Below are 22,692 nucleotides of genomic sequence, written 5' to 3' on the forward strand. Positions count from 1 at the left end.
TTATGGACAGTTAAAAGTATGACATTATTTGGAAAGGACCATAGTGACACACTTTGAATTGAGATGATTCTTGGTCAGAATTGATGGTCATATGGAATATGGAAATGTTTGCAAAATCTACATGTGAGTTGAAACCTTTAATTCAAGGGAAGTGTTCAAGGAGTATATCGAATTGAGACTTCATAACCATGGAAATGTTTCTTGTAACAAGTTCCAATGGAACATTCTATAATATCGTAGGTTCAGTCTATGTGACTTTAGAGCCTCGGCATCATAGGATTTCAATGCATGTAAAGTTGGAATTCCACCACATCTTAGACAATAATAAGATTTTGGAATTGTGATATAGGCATCATTTGAGTAGTGTCCAGTGGATCTATTCACAAAGGAAGGACCATAGAGAGGCATAGTATGCATGTTCATAACATAGGCATGACTAATGTTATCTAATTCAAGTGGTTAGTTGATTAACTCGAAACATTATACAAAGAATAAATTTGTAATTACTATGGTGATTAAACAGTAGGAATTATTTATATTATGTAAGTTTGAAACTATAGTTAATTAATTTATTATTTTGTTTCACTTTGCATGTTTACTTCCTTGAGTAATTTTAATATTATTCAAAATTCCATTGTCGCTCATACTTTTGGAAGTAAGTAGTGATTTAAAATTGTCATAGGTTGATTGTAGATTGTCGATTGAGGTTAAGACATTGCAAATGGAATTGCTACAATGTTCATAATTACTTTGAAAATAGAGATTTTTAGTATTAGATAAATACACGCTTAAATATTACTTCATGGATTTTATCACAAGTAATTCTAAGACGATAATATTTACTATTCTTAAGCGGAGATATATTGTTCGTAGTTTACGAATCAGCTGTGCATTGGTTTACCCAAACGCTTCTCGTAACTGAGTGTTATAAAGAGTAATTACATGCATGATTTAGTTAGTAAAATGTATGACTATATAATCAAAGTAATTTGCTCCTATTTCCTTAACAGGATAAGAGATATCTTTGGGCCCCTCGATAATCTGTTGCTGACATCTGAAGCATTTAGCCGAGACTGGACTAAATTGATGTTTTTAATTAGTAGTCTGAATTCAGTTGTCATAAATCAGGGAAACCGAGAAACAGAATCTTGGACTATGATATTGATTCTACTTCATCTCTCATATCCACATGATATCTTGTAAAACGAATAAATAGCTTATCACTTATCTTAGGGACAACGTTTGATTCGAATCAGAGTTCGGCAGTGGCTTTAGAAAGTATTCTTTGTTGTTTAGTTCAAGGTCTATACTTGCAATTGTAGATACAGACTTATCCAAGAGGGAGACTGTTGGATTAAGGTGTCTAAGCTAGTACCTATATTGGTATATTCTTATAATTAGAAGCAAAGTCCTTTTTGGGTTTCCCTCATAACTAAAATATAGTTAGAATGACATTTGTAGAGAGAGTAAAATTTATTAGACTATGTGATTAATATATTAATTAGAATTAGATCATTGGTTTGTTAATTGATTATGTGATTAATAAATTAATATGAAATAAATTGTTAACTAATTGATTTGTTAGTTTATATAATTAATAAATTAATGTGAAATCAATAGTAATTAATTAATTATTAATCAGAATTAATCTGAAATTAATTTGGGATTAATTGGAATTAATTAAAGGTTCAAGGGGTGAAATTGTAATTCTTCATAGTTGCGCAAGGAAAAGCAATTCTAGAACCTACCATCAAGGTGGACGGTTTCGGGAGCCTTTGTAGGGTTTCCAGAAGCCTCCTGGTGGTAGATAAAGAAAGGATTTGAAACGGGATTAAATCTATTATTTAATTATTCAAATCTTGCTTTGTCCCTAAGTTACCTAAACTTAAATATGATCCCTTAGGACCTCGAATTCGTTCATACTCTTCCTTGGAAGATACTCTGGCCGAAAATCTCCTCCTTCCTCTCTCCTATTGTCTTCTAGTTCTAGGGTTTGGGTGTGAGCCATTAGAGGCATCATCCTTTTGGTGCTAAGCTTTCCAAGTCCTACACTACAAGTGGATTGAAGTGGTTTGTTTACTACAATAAATCAAAAGGTATGTAACTCTAAACTTGGTAATTTCAAATTACACTAGGGTTGTGCTAGGTGTAGTTGTTCATTGTATGTTGCTATCAAGGTGTATGACATAGATATTTTATAGGATGCATGTACCCTATTATTTGTTAATTGTTTTCCGCATTTTACAATTTTGTTTTCTATAAAACCAACAGATATTACATCTAGAGTTCGATTCAAACAAGAAATTATCATTGGGAGTAACGCATGAAGGAATCCAGGAATTTAAAGGTATAATTTTCCACCAATTCAAAATTTGAGTTTGAGAAATGGGTAGAAACCCAAATTTGTTTTTATGTTAAATTAATGGTTAGTGTTTTATTCCTAACCCTCCTTGATTGGTTTTTTTATGGTTACAAGCTCAATTCTATCATTCACTTGATGGATTTGAAGTTTGAGTAAAAATCTAGCTATGAACCCTCGATTGAAAATCGGGGATTATGAGTGTAATTCATCATTGGAACAATTTTATGATCATATATGGAGTTATGTTGCCATAAATCTATATTAGATGCACAGACTTACTTGAATGAGATAATCACAACTTAAATAAGGATTTGAGGATCTCATGGTTTAATTATGAATCCCTATGCAGATTTAAAGATCTAAACGTGTAAATGATATTCTAATTCATAAATTTCTACATTAGGAGTGATTTGGATGCAAAACATGAAGAATTTATTGATCTTTAAGTAATCCTAGGGATAGTTTGGCCATAAGATTGAAATTGGAACTACGTAATGTAATAGTGATTCCATAGTTAGATTTTAAGTTTGCAAATAGTTTGGTTGAATTAGGAAGGCATGAAATGTATCCATTATTATCTAATTGTGGTCTACAAATTTTTTTAGGAGGATACATGGTTCATTAGTAAGTGTATGGGGATTTTGACCTTTGAACTCCATACGTAAAGTTTAATGAGCAATAATAACATGGAATTATTGTGATGAACTGAATAGACCAAGTCAAGTGTTTTAGCATGTATAAATGCCTTATAAATATGTCTAGGAACCCATAGTGATTGTATAAAATATTACTATAAGAAAGCACAAGTTAATATGCAAAGTAGAATGGTTAATTGAGAACTAAAAAACATGAAAATGAAGGTTGTAGTCGAAACGTGATGTGTTCTCCCTGTAAACCCGACGTGTTTTCTATATTGACTTCATTTCATAATTTTTCAATTCTCATATTTTGGTTGTTCACTAGCCATGACTTCTTCATATCCAACTACGAACAGTGAGATGGATAAGGGAAGGGGGTAAGTTTAAAAATCTATTTTTGGAGGTTTGATTCGAGTAAGTTGCATTGACATCCTTTCACTCTGAATGAATTAACCTCGGGTAACTCACTAGCCAAATTCATTGCCTAACTCCTTTTTATGTGTTCTCGGATTTAAGACTTGATGAGACTAGAATATTACAAGGACTTTTAGAAGTCCCTGTCTTATGGGGTACTTAAACCTTTGTTATGATATCAACTTGATACCTCGCATTTTTTAAACAACTAAACTTTTGGAATACCTTTTGGGGCACTGTTAGGTGAACTCACATGTCTACCGAGTTTATTAAACAAAACCCTAGTTGATAAAACAATTGAATTAACATGGTTCGGGGCACTGTTAGGTGAATTTGGTGTTCGTATGCATGTTCTTCCCACCTTATGGTTGTTAGATGCATTTTGTGCATCTTTTGCACATCTTTTGTCCCATTTATGCATCATAGTTAGTTGTAGAACCTTGCATTTTAGTTACATTTTGAGATAATACATGTTTCTCGGGCGAACAACTTTATTTGCACATTTTTATGGTGATTTCAGGTGATACGGGGATTATAACACGCTTAGGGGTGAAAGGAAGCACGTGTGAAAGTTTTAGAGCAATCAAATGCATGGTTTTGAAAACCGGACCAGACAGTTCAACTGGGAGTCGTTCTGATCACCGATTTTTTTTTCATATAGAAATTGTTTGTAAATGAACCACTAAAAAATGTCTTGTTCGGCAAAAAAAAATGGGTTAAATCGGATTGATTCAATGACCGGTCCAGTTTTCAAAACATTGTTCAGATGAGAAACAAGCAATTTGGAATAGTTAAACTTGGATTTGCCAATAGAATGACACACGGTTCATGTGACAAAATTGCATATGGAAATCAAATGTGTCGTGTGGATTGAAGATTGGTTGTGGCTTTCAAGGGTAACATGATCCATATAGATTTGCAATAAAATCACACGGGTCGTGTGAAGTGGAATTATGCAATTTTTGGCATCGAACTTTAGATGATTTCCCGACTAAGGCATCATAGTTTACCCTTCACACAGGCCGTGTGAAATTACACTGATTCCACATGGGTCATGTCCCATAAATAATTGGTTTTTGACAGGGTTTCTATCTTGGAGATCATAGATTCTGAAGCTTTTTGATAGGGTTCTATCTTGAATATTTGGAAACATTATTTTGTCGGATTTGTAAGTCAGATTTGCACGTTATTCTACACTTCTAGACTTGTGTTTGATTTAGCCATGTGTGGCTAAAACCCTAGGTCTCTGATTTCACGTTTTGACTATGGTTTGTGATTCAATCATGTGATTTGATATTTTCTTCAATTTCTATCTAGTGATTTTGGTTTTGTGTTAATAAAATGTTTTATTCTTAATTTATTTCTTGTTGGCCACATGAACTAGGGTTAAGATTATTCCAGTTATTTAATTTGCAAACCCCATAATTTTTTTGTGAATTAAAATAGTAACAAGCATTAAATTGATTTCTAATGAATGGTTTTAATGTGAACTAAAATATTTACACTTCCGAGCTTGTGAGAAGTATTGAATATGTTGGGAACATTCACTTAAAGCTTAATGCAATCTTTTGATCTATTTCTAAGAGTTTGTTTAGATTAGAATAAAAAAAAAGACAAAATTGCAAAAATAGTCCCTGTGGTATGCATTTTTTTGGGGTTTTAGTCCAAACAGTGACTTTTTTGGATTGGTGGTCCTTTTGACCATGTTTGTTTGTGATTTTGGTCCCTCGGAAAACTGAAAAGACTAAAATGCCCTTACTGATATATTTTTTATATTTTTTCTATTTAATTTAAAAGAAAAAGAAAATAAATAACTAATTTGGGCCCACATCTTTCTCTCTCTCTCACTCTCTCTCTCTATCTATCTCTATCTCTCTCTCTCTCTCTCTCTCTCTCTCTCTCTCTCTCTCTCTCTCTCTCTCTCTCTCTCTAGCCATTCCTTCATTCATCGGGTAGAAGACATTCCTTCAAAATTTCCTGTTTTTCTTCACCACCGGCCAAGGAAGAGGTTGTCGGTCACCTGAGCTGCCTTTGTCTGCTGCGTTTTCTGTCGAATTAAGAAAGAAACAACGAGGAACTACTAGAGCAGCCACTATCCCCACCATTGTCAGCGATGATAGTCACCAACAGCTGTCTTTCTTTCTTCTTCGTGTGTTGCTACTGGCACCGGAGCAAATGAACCAAGGAGGGCTCTCTATAGATCGGTTGCCCGTCCTTGCCTCGTGATTTCTTAGTCATCACCGGAGCTTCCCGTTAGCTGCCTTCGTTCCTTTCTTCTTGATCTGTCGAATCTCGTTGGTTGGAGCTTTGGGGGAAATACACTTATGTTCTTAATCGGCTTCAGGTAACATTTTCTTTTATCCCTGATGATCAGATTTTGTGTTGGATCGAATTCTGCAGTTTATTGTTATGTGATTGTTTTAGGGTATACTAGAGTTGGTGTTCTCTAAACCACGGGCAGAGATGAACCCATGTTTCCGTCTGCAATTTCCGACTTCCTATCAACAACGATACCATAGGGACCGTATTTGGTTGATGTTTGTTCTACGTATTCTGGTCAACAGCCTTTACTTCAATCTATGGATGTATTTCTTTCTTTTGCTCAGTTTGATGGCTTAATTTCAGATTATGGAGGTGGACGCCCCAAATAAAGATTCAGTGTGTGTGTGTATCTCTTCCCCATGGTGTTTGTGATCAATGGTGACAGGGGATGATTACCTCGGTACATGTTTTTGTTGTGGGGTTTTCAGTGGTGCAGCTTCGGTGGTTGAAGAAGGAAGATGATGGTGGCTAAAAGGAAGATGATGAATGTTGATGATCTGGAGTGTGTGTGTGTTTGCTTGAGAGAGAGAGAGAGAGAGAGAGAGAGGTGGGTCCTCCATTATTTTTTAATTGTTAAAATAAATAAATAAATATTTAATTTTAAAAAAATGAAAGAAAAATGAAAAATAAATACCCCAAGGGTATTATAGTCATTTTAATTTTCGGAGGGACTATTTTCACATACAAACTACCTCAAAAGGACCACCAATCCAAAAAAGTCATTGTTTTGACTAAAACCCCAAAAAAATGCATACCACAGGGACTATTTTTGCAATTTTGTCTAAAAAAATTGTGTTTTCTTCAAATATCTTGTTTTAAATTGAACAATTCGGTGAATGAGAGGTATTAGAACTTGTTAATGTTTCCAAATACCAACTTAAACAGAATTGAGTAAATGTCACTTCACAATTGAATTGTAATATCAAACTAGACAAACATAAGGTCTGAAACCTCTTCATTTTTTAATTCACTTTTAACACATTGTCTTGAGTCTTTTTACAAATTATTTCACCCCCCCCCCCCCCCCTCCCCCAAAAAAAAATGTATTCGCCTAGTGTTTCTGTGGATCGATCTTACTTGTCTTGTACTATATTTTATTGTTTTGTAACAATGATTTTGAGTTACTTTGTGACCCTCTTTTATTTGTTGGGTTAACACCCTAACAATGGTATAATAATCTTGATGCTACTTATCTCTCGGCTGATCCAGTGTTCCAAGACTCTAGGAAAAAAAAACAAAAACGAAAACGTTGAGATAGATTTTCACTTTGTCGAAGAGAAAGTTTTGGTTGGCGAAATAATTACCTATTGTATTTTGTTGATTATTATATGAAATAATATCCTCCTAAATTGAGGTTTTATACTATTGTACTCTATTGGTTATTACATGAAATAATATCCTCCTAAATTTAGGTTTTATATCGAGATTTGTCCGAGTTTTTATCCATAATAGGGTCTTTGAAAAAACTATTTATCATTATAGTGTGTTTTCAAAAATATTTACCATATTAGTATTAAAGGGGTGGTTTTTCCACTATGACTTTTGTTTTGTCCACCGAAAATTCATAAGTTGTCAATATTGCCCCTAATTTAAATTTTTAGATATTAAAAAGAATAGATATATTTCTAACTAAAATCTTGTAAACTTTCGTCTATTCCCTACAAATTTAGTTCCCTTGAAAGTATGTATGCAAATTTATTTTTCGATCTTTTTATTATTTACACCATTATTATTTTATGTTTATTTGTTTTATGAATTAAAAGATCCATATTTATTTAATACTTTTTTTTTTGCTTTTTTGATATTTTTATACCATCAATTCTATTTTTTAAAAGGTGTTATAAATATATTAATTAAATAAAACCATTACAAAATTAGTCATTTAGTAAAAGATTACAACCTCAAACTAACATATATAAAATCACAAATATAATATTGTCTAACAAAAAATATTCAAACTAATATTTGTTTAGTCTTCATAAACAAATATTTGTTTTTTAAAGTCTTCATAAAAAAACCGAATGGTGTTGGTGGAGGTGGCGGAAATGGTTGTGGACGCAACACAAGTAGTTAAAAAGATAAACAACTTTTGAAAATAAACATCTTTTTTCTCAAATATGTTTCCGTCGGTAGACGTAAGAGATCTTTTAACGAAAAAAAATGTTTATTTTTTAACTACTTGTGTGGCATCCACAACCACTTTCGCCGCCTCCACCAACATCATTGGGTTTTTTCTAAAGACTTTAAAAAACAAATACTTATTTACGATGACTAAAGAAATAGAAAAAAAAAACAACACCTTATTGTTGGAGAGTATGTTGAAGATACACGATTGAAGAAATTTTTTGATACGCATTTGTTTGATATTTTTTGTTGGACAATATTATATTGTGATTTTATATACATTAATTTGAAGTTGTAATCTTACTCTTTCCAAAAAAAATTTTGAAGTTGTAATCTTTTACTAAATGACTAATTTTGTAATGGTTTTATTTAATTAATATATTTATAACAACTCTTAAAAAATAGAATTGATGGTATAAAAATATCAAAAAAGCAAAAAAAAAAAAAAGTATTAAATAAATATGGATCTTTTAGTTCATAAAATAATAATGGTGTTAATAATCAAAAAGATTGAAAATTAAATTTGCATATATAGTTTCAAGGGAACTAAATTTGTGGGGGAAAACCGAAATTTACAAGATTTTAGCTAGAATTATTTTTTTATATATCTAAAAAATTAAATTAGGGGCAATACAACTCATGAATTTTCGGTGGACAAAACAGAAGTGATTGGAAAAATCACTCTTCTAATACTAATATGGTAAATATTTTTAAAATCACAGAATGGTAAATAGTTTTTTGAAGGACCATGGACAAAAATCTCGCAAATCATCTTCAGCTATTTCTTTGGAACTCTGTCCCATTGAGAGTCGTCCGTCATAAAGGAGGCTTCGAAACTCGTGATGGGTCAAACGTTATATCCCTTTTGTAGTTGGGTATCTTTCTGTCATTTTTGTTGTTCTCTCATTTATCTAAATGATTCTGGTAAATCCTCAATATGTCCTGATGTCAAATTAGTCCTGTAAACTGTCTTTTTAAACATTTTCAAAACTTATGTGATTTGTCCAAGAAGATATTGCCCTCCACTAACGATGGCAATGTGCCAATGTCCGCATAGATAATTACATGACAATCTTACTTGATTTTATTTATAAGCCAAGATTACGACTGGAGGAGAAAATTGCATATGACTAAAGGTTGGATGGTATGGAATTATGAAAAGGTAGAAAAATGTCGGATAAAGGATTAAAGGTTGTAAAGTTGTGTGAAGGCTTTTTTAGACAACTAGAGCTGGCGGAAGATGAACCACTCGCTAATCATCATCAACACTCCATGTATTAAACCTTCTTCACTCAAAATTAGTTTTCAAAAAATGTTTCCTTTTTATTAAAGTTCGCTATTACATCTATTTGAAGTAAAAAACAAACACTAGAGGGATTTTAAATCTAATGTCCCCTTAAAATTTTATCAAGACTTGACAACAATCGTAAACTCTCAATTGTATAATTTAATTTCATTGCTAAATATGATAATATATCGTAGTTTTACAGTAACAATATTCTATCCCCACACACATTTGAGTCGAGGCAAACCAAGTACAAAATCGTTACAAGAACAAATCAAAACGACCATTACACGTGGCTAAACAACTTACAATTGCAATTAAATTAATAAAAAATGTAAAAACACATCATAAAACACCATTTCCTTCTTTCAAGACTTGTTCTATTCGATTGCGTATGCAACTGTTTCTATCTCTGTGGGACGCCATAACGTCTTCTCCACACATAACATCCCTTCATTGTCCTTGTTGTAAGTCATCCTAACCTTCCATTGCATAGACTTTGCCATGCTTTCCACCTCAGCAATCGTCTCCACAGTATCACGCACTATCAGTTTACCTTCGGGTCTCAAAATTCTGTCAACTTCCGCCATTAGCGACTGTAACTTGCACCTGTCACAACAAATATCAGTATCAGTAACCAACACTAACACTAACATTGACAGTGACAATGACAGACTAACAGTATCATTAACAGTATAGTTTACCTCTTTTTAACGTCAGAGAAAAGATGATCCGCGTGAAGAAGATCGTATGTCCGTGGGTAAGTGCTGAATGATTCACACCAATTGTGATATATGCCAAAGAGTCCTCGCTCATATATAATTGGAAGAGTATCCGGTGAATCAACGGGTACAACATTCATCACCCAAACTTTCAAGTCCCTCAATGCAGCCGCAAATCTAAAAGAATTTTGTCATAAACAAACGTAAGAATCAAGAATACACTGTATTGGACTGGACAGGACAGAACTAGACAGGCTTTCTAGGAATACTGACATCCTAGAGTCATAGTCAAACACAGTACAACTTGTTCTGTCTTGTGTGACAAATGGGATGTAATTATTGGAAACTGACTTACCCTCCATATATAGCGCGCATATCCATGACATTTCTGACGGAAGACCAATCGATTCCTAATCCGTTCAAATACGATTTTGAGACAACACGTTTCCAGTTTTCATAGTCAGCAGTGAAGTCTTCAGGGGCTGATTTTCCATAAACTCCAACCTCACTACTCTTCAACCAATATGGTGGTGACTCCAGCCTCTGTGGCCATGTTTTAGGCCATTCTGAGCCACGCACTGATGAGTCAACCGGGACTTTATGGATACATGCTTGAAGTTGCACATTCCTGTAACATTCATAAATTAAGTCAAAGTCAAACATCACCATTGAAAACTAGAAAATAATATTTTGGATAATATAAATATAAAATGTTATACCAGATTGCATCTGGGTCGTCTTTGCTTTCACATAGAGGTGGATCGTTTTGTTGTCTGCTTTCATAGCATTCGTTGGTTGTTGGCTTTCTGTATATTGCTGCACCAACCTCGTTCAATTTGTCATTGTTGACCTTCACCAACTCCCAGCACATTGCCTTTGTTAGTTTAGACATAGCTGCCATGAGAATTTTTAGAGGTGTCAGGTAAAGATCAAGTTTAAAAAAATAAAAATAAAAATAAAACAATTTGCTATTTAAACTACATGGAGAATTTATGTAAACTAAGGACATACCTTCCCAAATTTCCACATCTTCAGGTTTATTTTGGTAAACAGGGGTAGCAGACCATACAAAGTAACCACCAGGCCTTAACATACGGTTGAGCTCCAACAAAAGTTTACCTCCTGAAAACATATTTCATTATAAATTTATAATTAAAAACAAATTTCTGACCAAATTCAATTAGAAGGGGACTAAAAGTTTTACCTTCAATATGCCATGGGACTCTGCAACGAGCACAATGAACAACATCAAAGACCTTACTAGGGAATGGCAGCCTGATGGTACCCATAACAGCTGAAATGGCAGGAATACCCCTTTCCAATGCAAATTGCACTTGAGCTTCATGTTCATCCTTTGGAGCAAACGACATTGCAACCACATCTCTCTCAAAAAGATACCCTCCAAAACTAGCAACTCCACATCCAACATCCAATATCACTCTGGTTCTTTTACCCCATGCGATATCAGGAAGTGACTGCAATTATATTATTATTGTCAACACATTTAGACCCAAAACAATAACAATAACAATGATGAAGCATTAGACATGATGAGAGTATGAGACTCACGTTTTGGATAAAGTCTATGTAGTGAAGAGCTCCATTCTTAAATTGAGTGCCACCACCAGGGAAAGTAAGGTATTCTCCGGTAACTTTGACCCAATTTTGATGACCTTTTACTGCAGCAAGCTTCGTGTGTGGGACATTACTGTACCATATCTGAAAATAAGCAGTAAAAAAGTTATTTTATATTTGAATAAGAGCCCATAACCCAGGGCCCACATATTGGAATTGAAATACAGTTTGATATTTGAATAAGTAGTTATTAATTAATTAATTAATATTCACCTGTTCTCGGCTTCTAGGCCACTTGATTGATGTTTTGTAGCCTTCAGGCAGAGGAACAAGGCATGTAGGGGACTCATCTGGGCAGTGTCTCTCTCTATGCTCGTAGTGGCTCCTACCATGAAGGTGTCTAATGGCTTCCAAATTGTCAAGACACGGAATGTAATCTGGTCCAGCTGTCACATTACATGTCTTCCACTTGTAATTCTTTGATGACGATGGCGATTGTGATTCTTTCTCACTTGCTGACTCAGCTGCTTGAGTGGAAAAGGCCCCGTTTTGTGTGTTGGTTTCTTTTAGAATCTCGGATTGTGTTGCAGCCGAGAAATCTTCGGTCTTGTTTTCACCCGAGCTTTCTTCCGTTTGCTTTTCTTCTTCTTTCTCTACCTTCTCGTCTGGCTTAACCTTCTCGTCTTCGGAATCGGTCTTTCCAGTTTCATTCGAATCGGAATTGGAATCGGTGTTGTTGGAATTACTCGACTCACTTTCATTCGAATCGGTGTCGCTGGAATTACTCTTTTCACCTTCATTCGAATCGGAATTCGCATTTCCGTCTTCAGAGTTTGATTTTTCGTCATTCGAACTAGATTCATCTCCGGTGTTGGTGTTGGTTTCGACTTCATTTGTGTTGGATTCCTCGGAATTGGAATCGCCTCCATTTTGAGTAGTTTCTTGATTCCCCTCATCTTTCACTGCATCATCGGGTAGATCGCCGGAATTATCTTCAAATTGGGAAGAAGGGTTTGCGGTCACCTTTTGTTTTGTTTCTGTGGCAGCGGGCAGGTCGGGAGTCTGACCGGGGGCAGCAGATGAGGACATGAACATCCAAACTGCAACTAAACAAACCCCAACAACAACAACGATTGTAGCTGTTGAACATGATGACTTCTTCCCATCGACTCGGGAATATTTTCCCTGAGCCATGACTTAATCGATTCTGTTTCTTGTATAAACCTGAAGATATACAAATGGAAAGTTAACAGTTTAGTACCTTTAATAAGACTTGGAACATAATTTGATCCTACAAAAGGGTTGACTTCAATGTGCATAAACATGAGTGTAAACATCAAATAGACCAAAAATGATATAAATCAACTACTTATTTGAGCCTCATCTTATTCAGATTTAAAATGATGTATTGATCAAGATTCCACAAGATCATAGACCTCTAGATCGACAGTTAAAATATGACCAATTAAAAATATACCATAACGAAAGGTCTTTCTATGCTTCAAATACTAATAAGATTTGCTTCGAATATATAGATCGTAAAATGAAAATGACATTGAATTATTGAAACATAACAATCTGTTGTAGTAATTGAACAGTTAGAATAAAAAACCTTAAAAGATTTCTGTCAACTAAATTGTGGAAGTAAATCGTGTGTACACTTGATATACCACCAAAATCTTGCGTAATATTCAATTGAAAACTTCAGATCACAACTTTTAAGCTCTAATCATTGTAAACTAGACTACAAAACTGTAGATCAGTATTTAGCATATAAGCCAATATCTGAATCTAGCAAATCTTATAACTAAAAACAAATATTAAGAAGAAAAAGAATACGACCCGTCAAATCTAGAACTGAAATATAGTCTCAAGCACTAAATCAGAGCATTATAGTATTCCAATCAAAGCTGAACGAAAAACATAATACAACGCCATGTGATTTATGAGACTTAAGTGAGATTAACGATTATTTTACCAAAAGTTTGATGGGAATATTGAAAGATGAGATTTTGAGTAAAAAAAGCTTCACCTTTGTGATTGTGCTTGAAGATCTGACGGAATTGTTAAGCTTTGAGGTTCATCAGCTTCAAGAAAATGGAAAAACCCCAGAGTGTAGAAGGAGAGCAGTAGGAAAGATGGAACGCGGATTGGTTGAATTTAATGAGAATCTGATGGGAAATCATAATATAGAGGCCAAAAGAGCGGAGTAGATCCAGACGAGTGTAAATCGCACCGACTGCTTTATCTACAGGAAGGAATACGGTAGATCTATGGGAGGTTTAGTAATAATTATTTGGGAAAATTCTTCATTCTTTATTTTAGAAAATTAAAGATTAAGTTTCAAAAAAATATATATATTTAAATAGAAAAACCAAAAAATCCATAAATTTCTCTTTTGATCCGTTAAGCATGTCGTAGGACCAATAATTTAATTTTTCTAAAATAATAGAATATTTCTATAATTTTTCTCAAAACTAAACAAATATTCGCACGTTGCGCAGAATAAGACAATATATTTTAAATTTTTATAAATATATATTTTTTAAATATATCAATGACATTGTTATTACCTTTATATAATAAATTTTATAATAAGTTGGTATAAATATTGTTTGTTTCAATTATATGATAATATAGATATCTTTTAAAATTATATAATCATAAATGTCATAATGACTACTTATAAATAAAATTAAATATAATATATGATTTAATGATACTTATAGTTGTTGTTATGATTAATTAATTTTAAAAAGTTTATTTGCTTAAGATTTTAATTTCTATCATTATAATTATTTAAAACATTAAACATTGTTTTTGTTTTTTAAAGACTACAATATAAGTTTTGTATATAATTTTACTTTTAATTATTGTTGTTGTAAGTTATTTAAAATAACGTATTTCGAAACTCTTAATTATTTTAATTTGGTTTCAGAAATTTAAAGTTTTTAAAATTTATTTAATGAATATTGTTAGTTTCTATGATTGTAGTTATTTATTAAAAAAAAAAAAAAAAAAAAAAAAAAAAAAAAAACTTTGTTTTTGTTTTTAAAAAAATATTATAGTTTTTTTATATAATATTACTTTTAACTATTATTATTATAAATTATTTTTAAGTTATTTATTTGAAAATTATTAATGATTATAAAAAACAGTTTCATGGTTTTTTTGTTAATTTAGGATTACAGTTTAGGTTTAACAATATAATTTATAATCTTTAACTATTTATAAAACGGTCACTCGATTTTTTTCAAGTTTAACTAAAACTTTGATTTAAGTTAATTATTTAATATTATATTGAAATTAATAATTTAACTATTTTGCATCAACTCATAAATTATACAAATATTGTGACTTTAAAATGATAATTGCTCACATACGACAACATATTTAAACTACTAAGTTAACTATAATATGTTAAAAAGTTAAAGTCATAATTTTATAAATAGAAATATAATATGAGATTTTAATATTGTTGTTTAGTCAATTGTTTGAATGACTTCTATCCGCGAGTTACACATGAATAAAATTAAATATAATATCTAATTTAATGTTATTTATAGTTGTTGTTATTGTTAATTAATTTTTCAAAATTTATTTGTTTAACGTTTTAATTTCTATTATTATAATTTTTCAAAACATCAAACATTGTTTTTTTATTTTAAAGCTAACAATATAATCATTTATATAAGGTTATTTTTAACTATTATTATTGTAAGTTATTTTAAGCTATTTATTTGAAAACTTTTAACGATTACAAAAATATATTTATGAAATATTTTAGTTAAATTGAGATTACATTTTGGTTTTTGCATTTATCACTACAATTTATCAGTTTTAACTATTTACAAAATATTCTTTGGTTTTTTAAGTGGAACTGAAATTTATATTTAAGTTGATACTGTAATGTTATATTTAAATTAATAATTTAAGTATTTTATTCAAACAGTTCAAAAGTTGTAGCTTTAAATTGATAATAGTTTACATACAACAACATTTTAAGTCTAATAAATTAAGTATAATATATTAAAAGTTAAAGACATAACAATATAAGTAGAAGTAAATATATTATTTTAAAATTGAAATTTAGTTTATTTATGATTACACTTTAAGTTTGGTATTTATTTAACTTTATTAACCAACTTATAATCATTATTAGAAAGACATTATAATTTATCACATTTAACTATTTACAAAATATTTTTTGGGTTGTTTAAGTTAAACTAAAATTTATATTTAAGTTGACCTTGTAATGTCATATTTAAATTAATAATTTAAGTATTTTATACAAATTGTTCCAAATTTGTATCTTTAAAATGATAATGGTTTACATCCAACACTATATTAAAACTAATAAATTAAGTATGATATTTTAAAAGTTAAAAAACATAACTTTATAAGTAGAAGTAAAGATATTATTTTAAGATTGAAATTAAGTTTATATATAGTTACACTTTAGGTTTGATATTTATTTAACCTTATTAACCAACTTATAATTATTAATATTAGAAAGAATTTGAAAAATCATGGGAGTTTCAAATGAATATGGTGTAAGGAAAAATGTTTCATTTATAATATAGTATGATATGATGATATGATGTATAAACATATTTTCATGTATTGTTTAAGTATTTTTATATATTTTTTATGTATTTATGTATTTTTTATAACGTCTCATTTTCACAACAAAAAATTTCATTTTTAATTAAGGTAAAACTTCACATTATAGAAACCAAATTAATAAAAACCATTTGTTCCAAATACAGTTGTTTATAAATCAGATGGAGATAGATAATGTTGAATCTTCATTGTTGTTGATATGTGTATGCAATCACGTCTTCACATTTCCACGATCATCAACGGTACCTGAAAAACATTTAATATGCAACTGTAAGTCAAAGCTTAGTGAGATCCCCAAAAATATCACACACCACGATACACATACAATACATGCACACCGGGCCCTCATTCACGAAGATTGGAGTACCCCGGGGCCCAAAGCCACAAAGATTGGATTACCCCGGGTATGTTGGCCTACTACCTCAACCCAACCGATCACCTGAGCCTCCAGCCCACAACTTGTTCCTTTCATGTGCCTACGGCTTACAGCCAACCCGCACCTGGTATCTTGGCTTACAGCTCAAAACATGACCGCCTCAACCTAACTCACCACGATATGTCGACATATATAATCAAACAAGCAATCAAGTAAACACATAAGCACAGGCAACTATCTACATGAATCTACCTATCGAACAATTCACTACCGCCTACTAGGCCTCTCCTAACACACTATGCCACTACTGGCCAATCTTCAAGGAATGCATAGCTATATGTAACCAGAGGTGAGATAGACACCTGAACGTATGATCTTACTATAGAGCCACAACCAATAAGGAACAGACAAGAAAGCCTAGATCAAGAGTTCTCAAGCTATCATATGTGATTACATATAGCCCCTAGGGCTCACCACTAGATGATAACCAGCATACCGGTACTCTAACTAACCTATCACTACTCTTATATCCTAACATACAATGATATATACTACAACACGTAGTATATTAAGGAAAATCACCTGAATCGAAGACCCAAGAAACACAGTAACATGCTCACCTTCTGCACTATTCCTCTCGTGAACCGATTAGTACCAAAACACTGTAGAACCTTAATCAACAACCAAATTCCTTCAAGTTTGGCCCAAAGTCAAACTTATCAAAAAAAAGTCAACGATAAACAAGCCAACGAATCTCCACAACATGACAAGCTCTTGGTCATGTTGTGGCCAGCTAAAGACAAAATAGTCGCGGGGTCTTCAATCTTGACGACGTGACATGCACCTCTTCACGTCGTGAGAACTGACTTATAGGCAACTTAATGGATTAAGCCCTTAATCTATTAAGTCATACACTCATCTCCTTCAGAAGACTTCCTTACACCCCATAAGCCATAAAAATCATTGCTTCGTGCATGCCCAAGGCAAGTCTTGAGCTCAAATCAGGTCGCAAATGGAGAAAAGGATGTTAAAACCTCATTTAAAAGTTCAAAAATCCACAAATCTTCAAATCTCACACATCTGACCACCAAGAGACTCTAAGGACCCATAAAGTTGCCAACTTTATGGAATCCCAACACTTCAACTAGCCTAAGCATGGAGAATAATGCATAAAAGTCTAGATCTGGAAACAAGGAATCATAAATCTTGGAGCTTGAATACTCACAAAGGTCCAAAGAAGTTTGTAGGAAGATGAAAATGAGGCTTGCAAGTTGGATCTAAGCACCATGGATGATCCCTTCTCCTTCAAGTCTCTAAAACACCTCCAAAAACTCAAGGATTCGTCAATGGAGGCTAGGGTTCGTTTAGAAGGGATGGAGGCTGAAGAGGATACCCTGGTTCATGCGTTAAGGGCTCTAAATATGGAAGAACCCTTAAATTTTTGTGGGATTGGGTTGCAGCTTCTGTCACGTCGTAACACTCTAGTTGTCACGTCGTGACAACCATTCCGAACACGCGAACATTCAATTGGCTCATCACCACATGGCACCCAATTTGTCACGTTGTAACATAAATATTTCCCCCAAAACCTTACCTTTAATCCTTCTCAACCCTCAACAAGTTACCTTTAATCCTTTTGAACCTTCAATTGGTCTATTCTGGAAAACGGACGTTACATTTTTTAAGTTTTTTTATATAGTTTTTTTATGTTTCTTATGTATTTTAAATGTATGAACGTATCTTTTTAAGTATTTATATGAAGTATTCTAGTATTTTTTTTTTTAAATTGACGTCAACTATTAAATATTATATATTTACCAAAATATAATTTTATACAAAATAAAAGACATAAAATAAGGGACAATCGTTTGTTAATACAAATAACTTTCTTTCGTATATACATTTAGTTATATAAAAATTGTGTACTTGTTTTACTATTAACTTTGTTTATGGTGTTTAAAATATAAAACTATGACCCACTATTGTACGTCTAACCGCTCAAAATGAATTTTGTGGTAAGCACTGTGAATTTTCCGCCGAAACATGAATTTTTTGGTCAAGATTTATGTGATTTTGACACCTTTTTGATAGGTTTTGTATGAATATATACACTAACATTTGGCAACGGAAGCAATTAAAATAACCTTAAGTGTATATGCAACTCAGGATCTAGGTTTTACTAGTTATAGCAACCTACTTTTAAAACTACTAATTAATACTACAAAGAGATATAGGATTACTAACATTTAAGCAAAATCGTATTTTCTTCTTGAATCCTTGTAGATCTCGGAAAACCTTTGAAGCTTTTGGAAGTCAAGCACTCAAAGTAGAATGCCTCGAAAGGATCACACCCAAAATACTAAACATTATATTACAAGGAGAGAAGAGAAGAGGCTTGTAAAACTCGAATTCTCAGAGTGCAAGGATGTTAGGGACTAGATTACGAAGGCCATGATGGTCTATTTATTGATGAGTAATCTTGTAGAGAAAGCAAATTTGAATTAATTAAATAATTAGATTTAATCTTAATTCAAATCTCTACCTTATCAGCAAATATGGCTAAAAATTCCAAGCGATACCCTTTAATTTTCCTCAAACCCTTCTAGGGTTCCAGAATATTCCAGTTGCTCAACTATTAAACAATTAATATTCAGTCCATGTATCTTTAAATAATTTCTCCATGTATCTTTAAATAATTTTCTGATTAATTCTAATTAATTCCAAATAAATTCAAATTAATTTTAATAAGTTTCTAATTAATTTATCAAGCTATAATAAATTAACAAACTATTTATCTCACTCTCTTAAATCTTTTTTTTTTAGCTATTTTAGCTCTTGAGGGAAACCCTAAAAGGACATTGTTATTATTCACAAAGTTATACCAATTAGTTATGACATTGGACATCCATTTCCAACACATTTCATGTTTAAGATCTAACATATGAAAACCCATCAATATGTACAACAAATCTGAACAACTCAAAAAATTATGTTCGATTTTCAAAACCGATAAAAATATTCTAGATATGTGTTCGTTTTTTAAAAAATTTGAACAACTCAAAAACTAAAAAATGTTTTCATGTTCATGAATATGAACAATTTAGAAAAATGTGCATGTGCTTAAAAAACTTGAACAACTCAAAAAAATCCATTTCCATAAAATTTAAACACAATACATTTTAACTTAGGTATGAAACAAATACATGCAATCAATTTCCAAATTTTTGTCATATTCATAGGTCCTATGAACTCAAAAGGTTGAAAATGTGTGTATATTCATGTGTGTTATTGAGCTCCAAAAACAAGAAATCGGACCAGGAGCAAGATGAAGATTAGCCTATTATGTGTCGTGTGTATGTGTGTGCTCATCATGTTCTTGAGTTCCAGTATCTAGTTTCTTGTGTTCTTGAAATAATTTCCTAAAATTTGGGTTCTTAAACCTCTCAAAACATGTAAAACATATGAACATATAAACACACATACATGACCAAAGTCATACACATATAGGTTCTTCAAAAACAAACACACTTGTGAAATTGAAATATGAAATTTGAAAAAATCCTACTGATTTTGTAACATCCTGATTTTCAACCAAATTTTTCATTTTTATTTATTAAAATATTTCATAGTTATAATTACATTATGCATAAACATGTTGTGAATGTGCGTGTGTACAGTCGAATCTTGTTCTTCTCACAAAGTACCTGAAAAATATTTATAACAATAACGTAAGCGTTAGGCTTAGTAAGTTCCCCAAAATATCATATCACACAATATATATACAATATATACAGATAATGGTTCACGACCTCTTTGTCGATCCACCAATAAAACTTTTAATGGCATTCAGCATAAAGTTGGTCTACCCATTGCCTTCAGCATATAGCTGGTCCGCACTTTGGCCTTTAGCATAATGCTAGTCCGCCCGAGTCCATTGGCCTTCAGAACAGAGTTAGGACGCCCACAGCTCCACACATAATATATCAATGTATATGTATAACAATAACAGACAAACAGTACAACACGACATGCAACTAACTAAACTAGCCTATTGGCCTAAATGCATACTACAGGGTAACTATATCCTAACATAGATAAGATACATATTGGAGCACATAATATAGTGAGAAAACTCACCTTAACAATGACTTAGAAGATTTACAGTTATTTGGGAGATTCTAATAACGATCCAACGGACGGATAGCACGTCAAACAAGTATTAACCTATAATACTTTAACATATTAACTTCTATGACAATCTAGTAATGAAAACTAGATCTTTCACTAATCCCAATGAATACTGAGAGTTCTATCAAATAAGGATCAACCTAGTCGGGTAGTTGGGAGACAGGATCATTTTGGCGTATAGCTCTTCTGAAATCCAACAACCAAGCCGACATGACCATTCTATACAAATCTCTCATAAGTAAATTAATCAGCATTATAACTAGAATTACTGAAAAGTCTTATTTATAGGTTCATAATGCCGACTATGACTATAAATATAAGTTACACTAAAAACGATATAAGTGTAGCTTAACTTATAGAGTTTTTCTTAACAAAAGTACGAAAATTGCACTTACAGAACTTTGGTCTGCTAGCTACTAGATGTCGGGCTCTAAGGGACCTCAGAACTAACCAAAATAACCTTGATACTAAAAAAATTTGGGCTAAAGAGAGAAAGAAATGGAGTGTCATTGTTTATGAATGGAGTGGAGATCAAATGAGGAGTATTATAGGGCCATTTCTCGATGTACGTGTCATGCCCAGACCACCTGCGCACCGCGGCCAAGTGTGGTCGTCAAGGGTACGTCTAGATATGGACACGTGGCAAACGTTGGGTGGTGCAACGTGGCTAAGCGGGTAGGTACGACTAGAACTTCAAAAATTCATATCTCAGCCATACGATCTCTATTTTTTACATTCTCTATATGTAACATCCCAAAAATACAGGCCAAAAATTTCGTTTTAATTAAGTTATTACATGAAACCGTCAGTATAAAAACATTCATAATAGTATCTCGTGTCAAACTAAAGTGTCAATGTTCAAAACATATTATCATAAAACCATATCAGAGTGTAATCCCAAAGATCTCATGTGCGGAAAACCACAGTGTGATGCACTGCGATCAAGCCGACTCCTTTCCTTTGAAGACGAGTACCAGAAACCAAAACTGTAAACTGTAAGCACAAAGCTTAGTGAGTTCCCCCATCATACCACATACCATACAATCACATAGCATACATACTGCCGGGAAATTCTGGGGTGCCCGACCTACCCGTGTCAAGCCATTCTGGGGTGCCCGACCTACCCGTGTCAAGCCATTCTGGGGTGCTGACCTACCCGTGTCAAGCCATTATGGGGTGCTGACCTACCCATGTCAAGCCATTCTGGGGTGCTGACCTACCCGTCGGTCCTAACAACCGACCCTCGAGGACTATTCCCCTCCTACTAACTCTATCGCATATAACATAACAAGCCAGCATGCAAACATATCATCACATATTGTCAGACGTATCTGGGGTGTCTGACTACCCTTCGGTCCTAACAACCGAACTTGGGGACTATTCCCCTCCTACTACCACTATTACATATAACATATCACGCCAGCATATAAACATATCATCACATACTGTCAGACATATCTGGGGTGTCTGACCTACCCTTCGGTCCTAACAACCGAACTCTACTGTTATCACACATAACATATCATGCCAGCATATAACATATCAGGTAGTAGCAAACCAAGATGATATCACAAAGACAATCATCTAACATACAACTCCTACTGGTGGGCCGACATTGTGGCCGTAGACCCACCTCTACTGGAAGGTAACTCACCTCACACTGCTGAAGTCCCGTAGACACAATCCCACACTGCTGAAGTCCCGCAGACTCAACCCCAGCTGCTGGATGACAGATTCCCGATCTGTCAATATCAAAACATCACCCAATTAATAATTGGGTCTCACTACATAACCATAAACACTTACTTTGGATAATTACATTACCCCAAGCTTGGCTTATTCAAGCCCAAGGCCCAATCCGTAGGCCCAAAGTCAACTAGGAATCAAAGCCCAACACATGGCCTAATTTTCCAAATTGGGCCTAGGCCTATACATGGTCTCATTCTTAGGCCCAACATCATATAATCATTAAGGCCCAAACTATGGTCCATCTATGGCCCAATTTTCCAAATTGGGCCCAAGCCCCTTACATGGGCCTTACACTAGGCCCATTAAATTATTCT

The 22,692-nt window shown here is 33.0% G+C and overlaps 1 protein-coding gene across 1 annotated transcript; it reads right to left on the reverse strand.

Moving 5' to 3' along the window:
* Positions 1-9,287: 9,287 nt before the first annotated feature.
* Positions 9,288-13,666, reverse strand: LOC111904142 (probable methyltransferase PMT24). Its single transcript, XM_023899915.3, has 9 exons — positions 13,475-13,666; positions 11,716-12,666; positions 11,437-11,586; positions 11,072-11,342; positions 10,879-10,989; positions 10,587-10,761; positions 10,223-10,495; positions 9,850-10,044; positions 9,288-9,754 (listed from the first exon to the last, which is right to left on the reverse strand). The coding sequence occupies exons 2-9, from the start codon at positions 12,634-12,636 to the stop codon at positions 9,526-9,528; spliced, it is 2,325 nt and encodes a 774-aa protein (XP_023755683.1). The 5' UTR covers positions 12,637-12,666; positions 13,475-13,666; the 3' UTR covers positions 9,288-9,525.
* Positions 13,667-22,692: the final 9,026 nt, after the last annotated feature.

The sequence above is a fragment of the Lactuca sativa genome, chromosome 1 (genome assembly GCF_002870075.4).
Source record: "Lactuca sativa cultivar Salinas chromosome 1, Lsat_Salinas_v11, whole genome shotgun sequence".
In the NCBI taxonomy this organism is placed as follows: Eukaryota; Viridiplantae; Streptophyta; class Magnoliopsida; order Asterales; family Asteraceae; genus Lactuca; species Lactuca sativa.

Excerpts from the sequence above, each read along its gene's own strand:
- LOC111904142 (XM_023899915.3), bottom strand. The coding sequence starts at position 12,636 with ATGGCTCAGGGAAAATATTCCCGAGTCGATGGGAAGAAGTCATCATGT. Across the intron at positions 11,343-11,436 it reads ACATAGACTTTATCCAAAAC|TCACTTCCTGATATCGCATG; the intron begins GTGAGTCTCATA and ends ATATAATTGCAG. Across the intron at positions 10,990-11,071 it reads AGTCCCATGGCATATTGAAG|GAGGTAAACTTTTGTTGGAG; the intron begins GTAAAACTTTTA and ends ATATGTTTTCAG.